Below are 15,699 nucleotides of genomic sequence, written 5' to 3' on the forward strand. Positions count from 1 at the left end.
TATTTACCAAGTTCTACACAATCATGAATTATTAATTCTACTTCAAAATATCCATTTTTCTTAGAGACTGAATTTCTTCCATTTTGCTTCAAGGAAATCTTCATTTTTCTTGATATTTCGTTTGGTCATTTAAATGACCATCATTATATATTAACTATGAATTTTAATCTTGAGATTTTGATTTTAATAATTTCCAATGACCGTACCATTCACAAGGAGAAATAGGACACTTTGAGTATATTTACTTTTAATAAAAAGGCTAAATGAATCAAATAATTTCACATCAAATATTTTCACAGCAAGACCAGTCAAAATAATTCATTTTCAGTTTATTTTCAAAGGAAGAGATTATTCAAAATCGATTTCGTCATCCACCATGATTTTGTTTGTATTATTACCACTCATTTGTTTTTTGTTCAAATACATTTATATTAATGAATCAATCAAGAAAACGAAAAAAATCTATTTTCAAAAAATAAATAAAACATGAGAGAAAATGCATTTATAATAAAATCAATATTAATCAGTTACGATCTAAAAATTTTGATTTTTATAAAACGCAATAATGTTTATACTTTAGACACCAATTTTTAATAAATGTTTTTTTAAATGTCTTTATGTAGCATATGTAATTAGGAGAGACGCATTAAAAATTTACGAATTCTTAAACTTTATGAGATTGGCAATAGTCACACAACGAAATTATGATAAAGAAACAACACACCACCTTATTACTTAGCAGATGAAAGATAGAATACATCATGCCAACATATTGTGCGCAGATTTACTCTTTCTATTTTTCCTCAAGACCATTAGCCTACCTGCGATGCATTTATTATTGAAATTCACAAGTAAAAAAATAATCAAAAACATTCACAGTTATAGATATATTATTTTGTTGAAGGGTTGAAATCCCATTCAATTATTAATCCACCCTAATCTATCAAATAATGTCCTAACTCCTTTCAAAGATGTGAATTTTGCTGATTAAGTAAACGTACAACAACAAAAAAATACATTAAGACATTCAATCATTTTTAATTTGATATGCTTGGTTTAGTCAAGAACGCTTAACCTAGTATTTTCTAGGATGACAAGTGAGAAATCTCGAGAATATATTTGATCTGTATCTTGCAAATTCCTTCAGTTACTAATATATAAAGAATAACTGAATAGACAGTTGCATAGAAATTATATTATATTTTGGTGTCAGAATTATTACCATACAGCCATATCTGTAAGGAAACAATCCTTCCTATTAGATCTGATATTCTTGATAGATTTGAGAGTTTATGCCCAAAATATGAATAAAATTTTGCATTTTCAATACTATTTGCTTTAATGTGTGCAATCAAGCAGATTTTAACTTGGATGTGAGTGAAATTATCATTCCCATTTTGAAAATAATAAGAATTATAAAAATGAAAGAAAGAAAAAAAGAACTGAAATCAAGCTTGTATCTTGCCTATTTATTTACTTCTTTGAGATGTTTCTGGCTGTTAAGAAATACATCTTTTAGAAAAAATAAGTCTTTCATTTGCTTACAATATCACGTTATTATAAGCAAAAAAGAAATTCTTCAGGAAACAGCGGCAAGAAGTATTTTTGATTGGTGTTTGAATTCATTGTATTCTTTATTGTAAAGACATGCGAAATAAGGTTTGCTTTGAAAACAACTCTCGTCATATTGCAGATTTAATCTTTCTGTGTGTTTTGAAATAAATTATAGCAAGAAAATGATTTAAATACTAAAACAATACAATGATAATAAAGTTTTTTTTCAAGTATATGAATTAAAATGAGCAGCCTAGGTTCTTAATATAGTCAGAGCACTTTTCACTATGGAGAAACACAGCTACAATAGCGAAGTCTCTACTTATTTTTAAAATGTTAAATTATGCTTTCTATTGCGGAACATCTCTTTCTTTAAGGCAATTTTAACTGTGCGCAATAATTTTTTTATTCATGCAGTCATTATTATAACGTTTACATACTATTGGTATTATAAATAAAATCGTGCTGTTATTTTTAGACAACAAAAGTTCGGTAAGATATATAGTTTCCAATTTTTTTTTTCTTTTAGTTGTTAGAAGCACCAAAATCCTCAGTCAGCAGGAAAATACAAGATCGGAATACCTAGACTTGAAACTGTTAATAAACCATTAAAAAGTGGGAAAACGAAAGGTAATATCAGGACAAAAATGCAATTAAACTGTCAGTCAATCTTTCATTCTTTATCGATATAAAGGTTGAATGACATATTCGAATTTTTATGTTCTCGAAAGCTAAACTAATTTAATTTAATAAAACATTATATCTAGTAGATGCATAACTGAAGCAATTTATCAATATATAATTTCATTTTTTTTTCTATTCAAAAAAAATTATTAATCAATTATAATTTAAACTTAAACGATAATCTTATAATTTAAACCGTTGTTATAATCTACCACACTGTTTTCTTAACGGAGCGTTGATATGAAAAAATTATGATTCTATTGCGTGAGAGCATTTGTTTTTATAAATCTAGAGGTTATTATTTTTTTTTAAATTGATAATACATCGAATTACTGATTGTTCCTGGTTAATATTACATTCTGAATAATAATGTATTTATTTTGAATAAAATCCTTTCATTTTTTTTTAATTTTACAGAATAAAAAAATTATAATAAATTATACCGCCTTTAGATAGTAACAGTTTAGACTTTATAAGACAATACTTTGAATAATATGTAGTTTATTCCGTATGAAATAATATTTATAAGTTTAAGAAAATATTAATTCTATCAATGTATGTGTCTTCATTCTTTTATATTTCTAGAAATGCTGTTATCTTTTCATTTTTTTCCATATAATTCAATTTAAAATATTTTACTGAATAATGGGATTTATATACATCTTGTTCTATCAAGAGAAAATTCAATTTCGATTACACTTTATGCTTTCATTTCTCATAGTAGATGCTATATGAAAACAGAATATATCTATATATATATGGTAATAACTTTTCTTCTAGTTTATTATAGCAATTCATCTTATTATTTCTGAAAAGAATAATATTCTGTGGATATAATGCTTTTGCTAGACGGATTTAAACAATGCAAGAAAGATTAAAAAGAATCATAGAAAAATGTTGCCAATAAAATTCCTCTAAAATATTGTTCCTTATGGAACATAAACACGTGATTATTTCAGAAAATACACTATCTCATTTTTAATTTTTTATCTTAAAGAATTTTATTTTATTCTTGACTGAATTCAAGGATACTCAACTGACAAGAACAGTTTTCATTAAAAAGTATCAAGTAAATCTCACTTGTATTTATTTTGCGGAATAATTTGTTCTGAAAAAGATAATCAAAATTATATCAAAGAGATACACAAATGTCTTTTTTGTTTTCGTTTTCAAATTACACTTTATGCTTGAGAGCAAAACAGCTTATTATTATTTTTTTCACACGTTTTTTGGCTCCAGTGACAGCTTGCGCGTTTGCCCAAGCAGTTATTAGTCTAGCGTGAAAGACCTTTATTTACTCTTGAGAACAGCGGAAGCACTTTTTTTTCATTCAATAACTTGGAGTTTTTGTCGTTATTTTTATCTTATTTTATTTCCTGCATGAGCTGGGGACGACAAGAATGTATGTGAGGCAGTTATGAATGAGCTGTCTCATAAAAAACAAACTGCGTGGAAAAAAACTCCAGATTTAGCGGAACAGTATGAAATGTCTGGCAATGTCATTAATAGTAGTCACCGTGTCACTATTTAAAAATAAATGGTATAAAATGTGGAACACTGCACTAGAAGGGGCATATGTTAAAGAACGGCATGATGGCTATATAGCATATTTTGATAGATGGTCTTTGATCTATTTGAAGTCATGGTCTACATATTAAATGTCAGCCTTTCTCCATTTGCACGATGTCAAATGCATGAATGCATTGAATAACTAGAAATTCTAAAGAATTCTCGTTCATTAAAATGTCCAAAAGATGTACAAATGTGTTGGTGTTTTCATCTTTTACTCTTTCATTGCTATGGGCGTGTGTATCTTTAGTTTTCTTATTCTAGTATTGAATATCTTCTTGAGATTTAGCAACCGTTGATAAATTTGAACCGTACTCATTGAAAATAAATATTTTTAGATAAACACATAAATTGTCACACTTTAAAATTTGCCTTTGCTGATTCAAAAATTAAAATGGAACTTTAAATGAATAAATTTCGAAATTTTTTAGGTAAACTTCAACAAAATTCTGAGTTATTTATCCCTAGATTTTACAGAGTTTTAACTTTTATTACAGGTTTATTGCCTTTATTCTTACAACAGTTCTTTCCATAAAAATGAACCAAGATGTCGATGAACAGTAACTCTCAGTGTATGTTATAATTCTTAATACTATAGTTATCTTACACAAACAAAGTAATAATATTATTGCATATTTTTAAACCTAGAATATTAAGAATTTTATGTAATTACTTATAGCTATTAGCAAATCTAGGTCAAAGTGCGAAATGTAGATTCAACAGAATTCGTGATCTGACTTTGCAAGGCAAATTGTAATAAATCTTGCATCCTGTGCCGTAGCTCTCAATTAGGGTCTTGATGAAAAGAAATATAGAAATATATGAGTTTTAAATATTAACAAAATAGACAATTACTCAAATATAATTTTGAATAAAAGAAGAAGGAATAAACCTGAATCGATATAAATATAAACAAATTATATTATTTAGCAATAAGTACTGAAGAATATTCTAAGGAGTGTAGTTATTAGTAATACAAAATGTTTCAAGGCAGAGGTTGATCTTGATAACATATTTAATTACGATATTGCTTAAAAATTGTCCTTTTTTTAATTCAAATCGAAACACATGATGTCCTTTCAGAAAACAAATACAGGAGTTTTATCCCTTTCTGTTTAATTAGACAAGCACTTTGAATGTCGGATGGGCCAAAAAATATATTGCTTAATTTCTAAAATTTGCAATTGGAAGGAAATTCTAATAGAATAATTAATGTCACATTCTTCAAATTTCTTCAATTTCGAGTATAAACCATCTCTTCTATTTTTTTTATTTTTTATTTCGCAATATAAAGGAAATTTGAATGCAATAAATAAATGTCCACATTCATGCGATTTCGAAATACGAAATATCTTTTTATTCATATCATGAAATTGGAAATAATTACTAAGATTTTTTTTTATAATTTTTTAAAAATCTCATTTGAAAATAAAACCAATATTTTTTTAAAGATATTTTGAGATCGCACAATTCCATCACTCATAAATGAGTGCATGAGTTTTAAATTCTGCATTAGCAATTAATCCTTCAATAGAGCAATTTAGTCTAAATGGTAATTTCAAGTTATATAACTGGCTTTATTTTTGTAAAATGAAGAGGAAGTGTAGTTATAATTTATTACGATTCAAGAAGGCAAAATATGAAACTATATATAGAATAATCTTTTTTAATATTTTTCCTCCAGTTAAAATACGTGAATTTAAGGCTGGTTTAAAAAGCTCATTCAATTTAAAGACCATATGAAAATGTTCCCTTTTATAAGAGGCAAAAACGGAGTAGAATAATAAATATTTTAAACATTTATTTGTGACTTTTTATATTCATTTAATGGATCATTGGAAATGTTCAAAACTGTTTGGTAGAGACCACTAAATGTACTTTAAAGTCCAGTTACTTATTTGAAATGAATGTTTGAATCAGGGAAACTGAAAAACATATGTGCATAACTATCACTAGTATGCTTAAAGCCCATATACCCCTCTTAAAATACGTAACTTTTTTTGCCTAAAAGGTTTAACATTCTAGAAGTAGATGAAAATAGACATGACATATAAAATGAACAGTTTCAATATTTTATTTTTCTTGTTTATACAGTATGGATCATTACATGCAACATAAACGTGTGCTTTACATAAATAACTTCAGCCTAAGACCTTGAGCGACTTTCTTCCAGACAATAGAACTTTCGTAGGATTTAGAGTTTAAAAACAAGCTTCATGAAGCACTGGAAATAACTTCCGAAAGTTCTTTTAACTTCTGCAGTTTCTATAGTACACCGGCTTGACTTTGCACTTTAATGCACACCATTCACTAAAAATATTTCATTTTAGAGTTATCGAGATAAAATCAGAAATATTTCATACTGAGTCTGAAGAGTGTTTCCTGTTTCTAAGTTGTAATTCACAGCATACCTTCCTTTGTTTAAATTGTTTCTCATGGTTTAATATACATCACACAACACTTTTACTATACATAATTATTTTTACAAACGTAAAATATATACCTTAAAACATGACATCCTCATTGAGCTGGTGTGCACATGCAGTAAGTGCACTCTTGAGCATAACTATGTGATATTAGTTACTGAATTTTTTCTCATTCTGTCCATAAAATAATTCAAAACAGTCGTTACTTATAATTAATGAAAACAAAAAAAAACGATATCCATTTAACTAATTTAATTTTAGGCGATTTAAATCGTAATTCATATCATTTTAGCAATCTTTTCGAAAAAATATCACAATTATCTAAAATAAATTATCAGTTTAATGTAATAATTTTAAAGAAAGCAGTGCCAATATTTAAGTCGACATGATGCAGCAGATCATAGAAACGATTGTCTTAGCCATCTGAAAATTGCTTCTACGTATGTAATTAAAATTAAGTTATCCTAATATATTATTGAAATAAAAAAGAATTTTTAAATGCCACTTATTTAGACAGTTTTTTTTAAACCTCTCCCATGCAAGAAAAAAAAACTTTTATAATTATTAAATAAACTTAAATATGAAAATGATTTTTTTGGTCGTCCTCTTTAAAAATGATCCAATAGCAAAAGTCTAAAACATTAGAAATACGCACATACTCCCAATTGGAAAAATATTTAATATCATTATTACGGTGTTTTTGTCGATAAGTCAATGATTCAGAAAAAGTCACAAAACTTAACTTTTGAATCCCCCGGTCATATTATTGAAATAAAGTAGAATGAATTTAGCAAATTAATATTTTTTTAAATGAAATGTTTTTGCTATTAGGCCTGATGGAGTTACGATGCTTTTGCATATATTTATTTAAAGTCAATAAATGACCATCTCAAAGAAGCTACGACACTGGATTAGCGTATCTCTTTTGAGGACGACATTGAAATAATCTAAAATATTGAAGTACATACTAGTTTCAGTCACATATCCTTTAAAATATTATAGGATAAAAATTATTTTTTTTTCTTTCAATTAATAAAACTATTTTATTGCATAAAAGTTTTGGTTTTAATTCTTTACGAATTACATTTATTGATTTAATAGAGTTAGAAACAATTCTATATTTAAAACATTTTTCCAATTGGAAGCGTATTCTTCTTTCTAATGATCCAGTAATGAGCTAGAGGTCCATAATTACAGTGGACATCCTAAATATTTTTGAGATAGAAAAAAAGAAGTTAGCTCTCGTCAAATGCCTTTCCATGAGGAGGAAAATCTTCACCATAAGCAAAAATATATAAAACAAATTTTTGAAAAGTGCGTGGATAAAATGCATCTTAAAAATTCATTTTAAGCTCTTGTATTACAAACCTCGAAATAACACTGGAAATCTTAGATAAGTTCTTTGGCATAAATTTATTGACTTTTATGCTATTTTAAACAATATAAAAACATTTTGCATGTTATTTTTACATTGCGTTAAATTAAGGAAAATTTAATTAAACAGCAAATTTAATTTCCATGCATAATGACAGTTTATCAGAATGAAGCGTTTTAATTTCCACCTAAAATACAAAATATTTAAAATTATTTTTTTCAAATTCAAAATGTGTTATGCTGTAGACACACAAATAATATTAGAAACAAGCCGGATTTGACAGTAATGTCATACTCGTTAATTGTTTAAACGCATAAAAATCGAGCAATTACCTGCTTGTTATTTATCAGTATTAGAAATGTTCTTAAATATATTGAAACGTCTTCTGTTTTCGCAGAAAATCACTCTTCTATATGAAAAAGAAAAAAAAAATCTTGAAAGAAAAATTTTAAATATATAGATATTTTTGGAAATAATATATCCTAGGAAAAATCAACTTAAACGTATGCATTTGTCTTCCATTCATGGCGCTCTAAACATAAAATAAAACTCCTCCTATTCTTCAACAGAAATTCCACATTTTTATATCTAAAGCACCTTTTATAATATTCCATTTTGTCATTGTCTCAAATAATTAACGTAACAAATTCTTGTTCATGCTGCATTCTCCTTATTTAACGGAAATCCAATATATGTGTAACCCATTGTTGTATTTTAACTACATCTGCAGTTTAAGAATTCATAAATTTTTCTCCAGCACATTTTGCTAGAAAAATGAGTCGTTCCACTTAGTTCCAGGTGACATAGGAATGTTCAACGTAAAGCAGTCTTTGGAACAGCGGCCGTAAAATGCTTCTGGAATATGATCGAGAAAAGCAATCCAGGTGTCTGTTTCAGTTAGTGGTGCAGGATGATATGATTCGGTCACCTCAGGATAAACCACAGAAGGATATTTAGCCAGTGGATCAATCGATGGGAGTGGAAAGGACAGGAGAGGGAGTGTCCGGGATTGGCATCATGCTGCATCGCCGCAGGTTTTTCTCCTGTAGAAAGATAAAAATAATTCAGTATGAGCATTGATGTAATTAGTGTCCAAAATGTTACTATTCTGCAGGGTAAACAAATAATTGGATTTATATTTGCTGTCTGATTTAGTTATGAATATTATATTAAGTTAATAATGATAATTATTATAATATTAATAGCAAAATCCTGATAAAAAACTTAATTACATTTTCCATTAATAGAAATACTGATATGAACGTTTTTTTAAGACTTGTCAATTCTTAACTGAAATGCTGATCTGATTCTAATAGAAATGCTGATATGATCCTAATAAAAATATTGATATGAAACGTTAAGTGAAATACTGATATGATCCTAATAGAAATACTGACATGAAAGTTTTATTCAGACTTGGCAATTCTCAGATAATCCTGGTAAATATTACTGATATGATCGTAATAGAAATACTGACATGAAAGATTTATTCGGACTTGGCAATTCTCAGATATTCCTGGTAAATATTACTGATATGATCGTAATATAAATACTGATATGATCGTAATAGAAATACTGATATGATCGTAATAGAAATACTGATATGATCCTAATAGAAATACTGATATGATCCTAATAGAAATACTGATATGATCCTAATAGAAATACTGATATGATCCTAATAGAAATACTGATATGAACTTTTGAAGAAATACTGATATGATCGTAATAGAAATGCTGATATACTGATATGATCGTAATAGAAATACTAATATGATCCTAATAGAAATACTGATTTAATTGTAATAGAAATGTGATCCTAATATAAATACTGATATGATCCTATCAGGAATATTGATTTCAAAGTTTTTGTTTTTTTTTCAAACTTGGCAATTCTCAGATAATCCTAAAAATCTCCATTTCCATATTTATGTTTGATGCATTATTCATTTGAATGAAGTCATTTTAATGGAATAAAAATTGTTATTTTGTATGTGAATAGTAAACATGAGAGAAGAAGGCAAGAATTCCAAATCAAAAAGAAAAATAATAAATATATGATTAAATCAAATTAAAAATAGAATAGGCGCACATAGATTTATTGGAAAAATTTAGAGTATGATAATATTTCAAAATATTTATTCAAATTACATTTTTTGTAGATTAATGTTATGATATCCAGAATGTGCGGATAGACAACCATAGATATGTATATCACAATTTATTCAAATGTATTTCACGGTTATTCACTGCTTTTGGAGTGCTTTCTTACAAATTTAGACGTATTACACGATTAATAAAAATCAAACGGCTGTCAATAGCTTCATCAAGCATATTTCACTGTGCAAGTGCAACAATATGACAGTCTAAAATACCATAAAGGTTTTCCCAAAAGGGACGCTACTGTCACTGCAAGTGGATTCATTGACATGAACTTGCTCACAAACATAATACAAGGATTGTATTAACAATGAATCATTTTCAGGTTATGAAATGTAACCTAGAAAAGGTGTTAAAAAAGTTACTTCCAGTGTTTTAATATTTTATTGCCATCTGTATTATTATAGTGCACTAAGCAATATCGCAAAATACCATATTTACTTTTCTCCAAATATGGGCATCTTAAACATAAAAGAAGGCAAAGATGTTTTCCCTTATTCTTAAAACCAGAAATGCGAAGTATTGACAAGAAAAGAAAGACAATTTTTTCCGCAAAATGCTTGATTTCAAATTACATCTATACTGTGTTATAAACGATGTGCTGCAACTTTGTTAATGGAATTCATTTAAGTTATATATTTTCATAGTGACTGTAAATATTTTTTTTTCTTTTCATTTTGCGAATTATCTTGAGAATGGGCTGATATTTTTCTTACAAAAAAAGGGGGGATGGAAAGTTTTCTGGTTATTATGCTTTTCTCATCAATTTTTCGATTCTAGTTTCTTTAAGCCATTTGTATACATAAAGATGAGAAAGCATGCTGCAAAAGCTAATAAATTCAGAACTGATAGTAAGAAAGATTAGGAAAATCTTTGACTATATTTTTAAGGAAATGATTGGCATGTTTTTTTTTTTTTTTTTTTTTTTTGTCATGTCGTGTGAACTTCAGAATTTCAGAACGTGGATTATTTTTTCTACAGTTCAAAAACTGAAATAAAGAAATTTTACAATTTAAATAAAATTATGAAAATAAAATAACCTAATTAAAAGAACGTTAAACATGCCTAGAATCACTCATCGCATTCATTTTTGAGAAGTATTTATTGTTCTCCGTGCTAAAAGCTTGAATTTAAATTTCATGAAAAAATGAAAGAAAAACCTTCTTCTATAAAAGGAGTAAAACCATAATAACAATAATATTAAAATTCTCCCTCGCTAAAGCTGATATAAGCTACTTATTCCCCTGTGAGTGCATAAATTACTTCTTGTGCCTGAGCAATCGCTTTTAGAGCACATAATCCGGAGAAAATCAGATTCGCAAAGAAGAAAAGAAAAAGGAAGTAGTTCCTTCCAAAAATGGCACCTAGAATGTACCTTTCCTTTTTTTCTATTTTGTTCCTTTCAAAACTGTCTTTATTTACATGAAAAATGAGAATATAAACATAAAATTAAATTTTGGGATAACTAGCCTCGAAAGAAAGAAGAAAGCCTCGTTAAATCTTAAGTTTGGTAATATCTAAACTTTAATCAGAATAAAATAAATTCGAAGAGGTACTTTTTTCGTTGGTGATGCTTAATTCATTCTTCTAATACATTTGAAAAATGATAGTAAATAAATAAAAAATGAAAAATAATCTTAAAACAATGCATATAATAACAATATTTTAAAATGTCACTCAAAATTATTTACTAACTTCGTGACGAAAACTGACAGTTTGACAGCCAATCATATTATATTCATTTAATATTTTAATTCTTAAGAATGATATGTTGTAAAATGAAATGATTGATAAAAGCGAAATATCGCTAAGAATTTTATTTATAAATATATAAAATGACATTTTCCCTTAAAAAGGATTATTTTAATATTGAAACTACTTTTATCTTAAATGTATCTTTAAAATATATTTTTTTGAAAATAAAAGACATTAAATGAAATTTCTGTAAATTATAAACTGTATATATATTTCACCGTTACTTTAATGAAATATATTAAAAAATTAAGGTTTTGAAGTAAGATAAAGGTAAGAAAGTATAAAAGTCATCCATCCATAAACCATCTATGCCGACGTGAAAAAAAAAAAAAAAAAAAAAAAAAAAAAAAAAAACGTGACAAAAGTATTTAGTAGCAAAAAATGATTTTTAATACTTTTTAGTTGGATTTTTTAAATAAAATTAAAGAATATTTTGTTTCATAACGCCTATGTAAAACTATTTTCATTTATGCTTGGTAATGTAAATGTTAAACAGAAATTCGAGAAATTAAAGCAATTTTTTTCAATAAAATAGGAGATACGGTACAACACTATTAATTCTCACATATATTTTTCCACATATAATATTTATTTAAAAAAAAGGTGCACCGAAAGCCTTCATTTTTGTAATGCATATTGATCTAATCAAAAGTTCATTGCTTTCCTCCATTGATATCGTCTTTGAAACAATTCAATAAGATGTTCCAATGCGATTTTATTTCAAACGGTCTCAAAAATACCATTTCTGAATAACGAAAATTTTCATGGCTGTAACTAAAAGGATTTTGTGAGATAAAAGAAAAAGTATTTTTATTCATTTATTTACTCTCTATCTTCTTGAAACTCCTTTTTGGTGGATTATTTTTATATTGCTCATGAGCTTTATTCGAACATTAATAAAATTCTATTTCAAAGTACAAAGCATTGATTTTATTTCAAATTTCAATTTCGAGTCCTCATAAAAAATTATTCAAAAGTGTTTGTTAACAAACTAAAAACCATAAAAATTTTAAAAATTGCAATTCACAGTAAAATATTTTCACGTTTATTTTCAGGGAATTAATGTTTACCAGATCTTCTCAGGGTTTGTCTCCGCTACCGTTAACATTCATTTCAATGATGCGTTTCTGTGAATCTTTTAGCACTCTATAGAAAGGAATATTTGATCTATTAAATTTTAAACAAGTATATTCTCTATAAAAGCGTGCACCTTGAAGATATTTCTCTTAAATATTAATTACAATTTTAATTAATATTGATTTAAGCGGTATTTTGGGGTTTTCCAATATAATTTTTTTATATATTAGTTCTCAAATTGGAATTTTATTCCATTTTGAAATATTAACTTTTATAAAATGAATAACAGCATTTAATTATCTTAAAATCCCTCTTTAATTGTGTGAATCTCCAAATATAATATGTATGATTTGTAACAAAGCTTTCCTTTTTTTTTTTGATAGATTCATCAAATATTTATTTTGTGCTATTCTTTCCTGTTCCCTGATGTTCCTTCCATTCTTATGTATTATTTGAATGTGCCATTAAGAATTATTTTATTCTTTATTATGGCATCTTAAGTGAAACCAGTGATTAAATATACTAGGAATAAAACTGATATTGCTTATTGAATACAAAAGTGAAGTTATAATTTTAAAGTGAAACAATATGCAGCATCACTTTATTAACAAAGTCAATTCAATGAAAGACGGATGTAATAATATGAAAGTAAAGCAAATCAAATTTGTATTACATTTTGAAATTTAAAATGCCTTAGCTGGCGGAGAAAATATTGTTATATATGAGATATATGATTTTACTCTTAACTGCGGAGTGAGGTTTGTTAGACCTCTAAAGATGGACTTTTGGTCACCCCTATTCTATTTTTAGCTCAATCGAATGGATTGAACCCTGTAGCTTCTTGTTTCGTGACCTTTCACTACACGTGCACTTTTTCAACTGATTTCAGCGTATGCTTTCTTAAATATTTAAGCTATTCCTTTGTACCTCGTCTGTGACACTGCACTCTCTTTTAATGTTCCAGTATTATACAAGGCGACGGCTCATGCAACTTACTGATTCTCGTTATGAGGCAAAGAATTTCTTGGCTGATTTTCATATTAGTACTTTTAATAGGAAATTTAATTTTAATGTAAAGAAAATGCGGTTTCGTATTCCTCACCTCCCCAGTTAAGTCCTAAATTTTCACCTTCCCAGTTAAGGGTTAAAAGAAATACAATCAATATTGCAAATGGCCTGTAGTCGCCAAAGGCGGCTGGTGTAAAATGCAGAGAAGAAGCAGGCTTTCTTAGACTTGCATGGAATTCTAGAAATTTTATTAAAACGCGTTTATCAATTCGAGTCCCCAACTCCATAAAAAAAGGAAACAAAGCAGTTTTTTTATGCTAACGGGAAAAACAATAAAGTTTTAAACCGATATAACCGAGGGGCGTTTTGCCTCTCATCATCGTTAATCACTCCCCATCGATTTGTTGCGAAATAGAGTCTGCAGCGGCGAAACAAATTAATCGAAAAGTGCTGAGGATATTTTTAAGCCATTAATTTGTCTTCTGTAAAGAGATCAGCGCTGACGAGCGAGGGCCCATTTATTTGGCGATGTAATAGTTCGGAATTTCATTCATTACACCTTAATGCCAGACACATCCTCCGCAAGCTGAATGCTGGAATGGTGCGCAATTCAGGGAATGTGCCACTAATAGCTCAGAGTGAGGTAACAGTTTGTCGGAGAGATTTATCAAAAAAGTCCCGGGTCAGAAAATGATGATAAAGAAGCGCACATGTGAAAGAAATTCTTCCCCTCATAAAGTCCGTGAGCGTTATAAAATAAAAATATATATTACGAATAGTGCTGTGAAGTATGTGAGTAGAAATTGTATTGTGCTCAAATTGAATGTTTGGGGCGATTGTTTCTTTTTACCTTTTTTGCTTGAACTGATAGATTGCGTTGAAACAAAAGAATACTTTTCAGTTTTGTTGTACCATAAAGCAGCAATGTGCCCATTTATTAATAGGCTATTTAAGACCACTTGTTTTTATAGAAATAGTAAGATTGTTTATTATTAATACAAATATGATATTGCCCTTTTTATTATGTACCATTAAATTACTTTTTATGTACAAATGAGATTTGGAATGTCTACTTTAAAAAAATGAATATGTTTAATAACTAAATAAAATAAAATTTTCTTTAAATATTAATAATAATTGATTTTTTTTTCTTTCATGAACTGAGAGATGATTTTGTTGAAAGCAGGAAAGCTAGACATTATTATATGTCGATAAAAAAAGGTAATGTTTCATATCCTCAGTTTAGGAAATTGCAATTCATATTCAACTCAAGAGGATGTACAAAAAAAGTATTCCAGAGGTTAAAAAAAAAAATTTTCTATGTATTTAAGCAAGCCATCCAAAAATAGCAATACAATAAAACTAAATACAATACTAAGTATCCTTTTCGAATAACAGAAACTCCTTCTGATTTGAAGCATTAAAACTAAATCTCACAAACTATGCTAAATCGCACTATCGAAGACAAGAAGAGCAGAGTAAACTGACCATTTATATTCATCACATGTAACTATTTCTTCTGATTTCTCGATTATTCCCTTTTTCTGAATGATTTGAGAGATAATGAGGATACCAAAATATGGCTGTATGTTTTGAGAGTTTCAAAATAAAGATGTTATTTTTTAAGTACACTTTTTTGATATAAACGAAAATAAATGTTTTTGCTTTGCTTATGGGGAACTTATTTCCAACTAGAGTATTCAATCTGTTTCCCTCTAACCTTCGCCCCCCTCCCCCCAAGAGGATTACTAAGCAATCCACCTAGGTGTAGCTCAATACAATACTAGGTGTGTTATATTCGCTACAATGAGGAAAATGCTTCTCTTAACATAGCTATTTTGAAAACAACAACAATACTTGAGTTTATTTGATTTGTTTTTGATGCTTTAGTCAGTCAGGGAAGAAAAGAATTTGTTCTAATTCTAAGAATTCTAATAATTCTAATTTTATTCTTTTTCTAAGGAGATAAATTAAATCATCAGACGAAATTAGTAAATAAAATGTATGTAAAGTAAGAGTTTCAAAATACATAAAGAAAACACTAAAAAAATATTTTTATTTATAAATTATTAATTAGTAGTTTGTAGTCTG

The 15,699-nt window shown here is 27.7% G+C and overlaps 1 protein-coding gene across 1 annotated transcript in view; it reads right to left on the reverse strand.

The window, feature by feature from the left end:
• Positions 1-5,863: 5,863 nt before the first annotated feature.
• LOC129968936 (zwei Ig domain protein zig-8-like) overlaps positions 5,864-15,699 on the reverse strand; it is a 419,141-nt gene continuing 409,305 nt past the window's right edge. Inside the window, exon 5 of the mRNA XM_056083298.1 lies at positions 5,864-8,651. Within this exon, the coding sequence (XP_055939273.1) occupies positions 8,533-8,651 (119 nt within the window). The 3' untranslated portion in view covers positions 5,864-8,532. The remainder of the gene's footprint in view (positions 8,652-15,699) is intronic.

Source organism: Argiope bruennichi, chromosome 5 (assembly GCF_947563725.1).
Source record: "Argiope bruennichi chromosome 5, qqArgBrue1.1, whole genome shotgun sequence".
In the NCBI taxonomy this organism is placed as follows: Eukaryota; Metazoa; Arthropoda; class Arachnida; order Araneae; family Araneidae; genus Argiope; species Argiope bruennichi.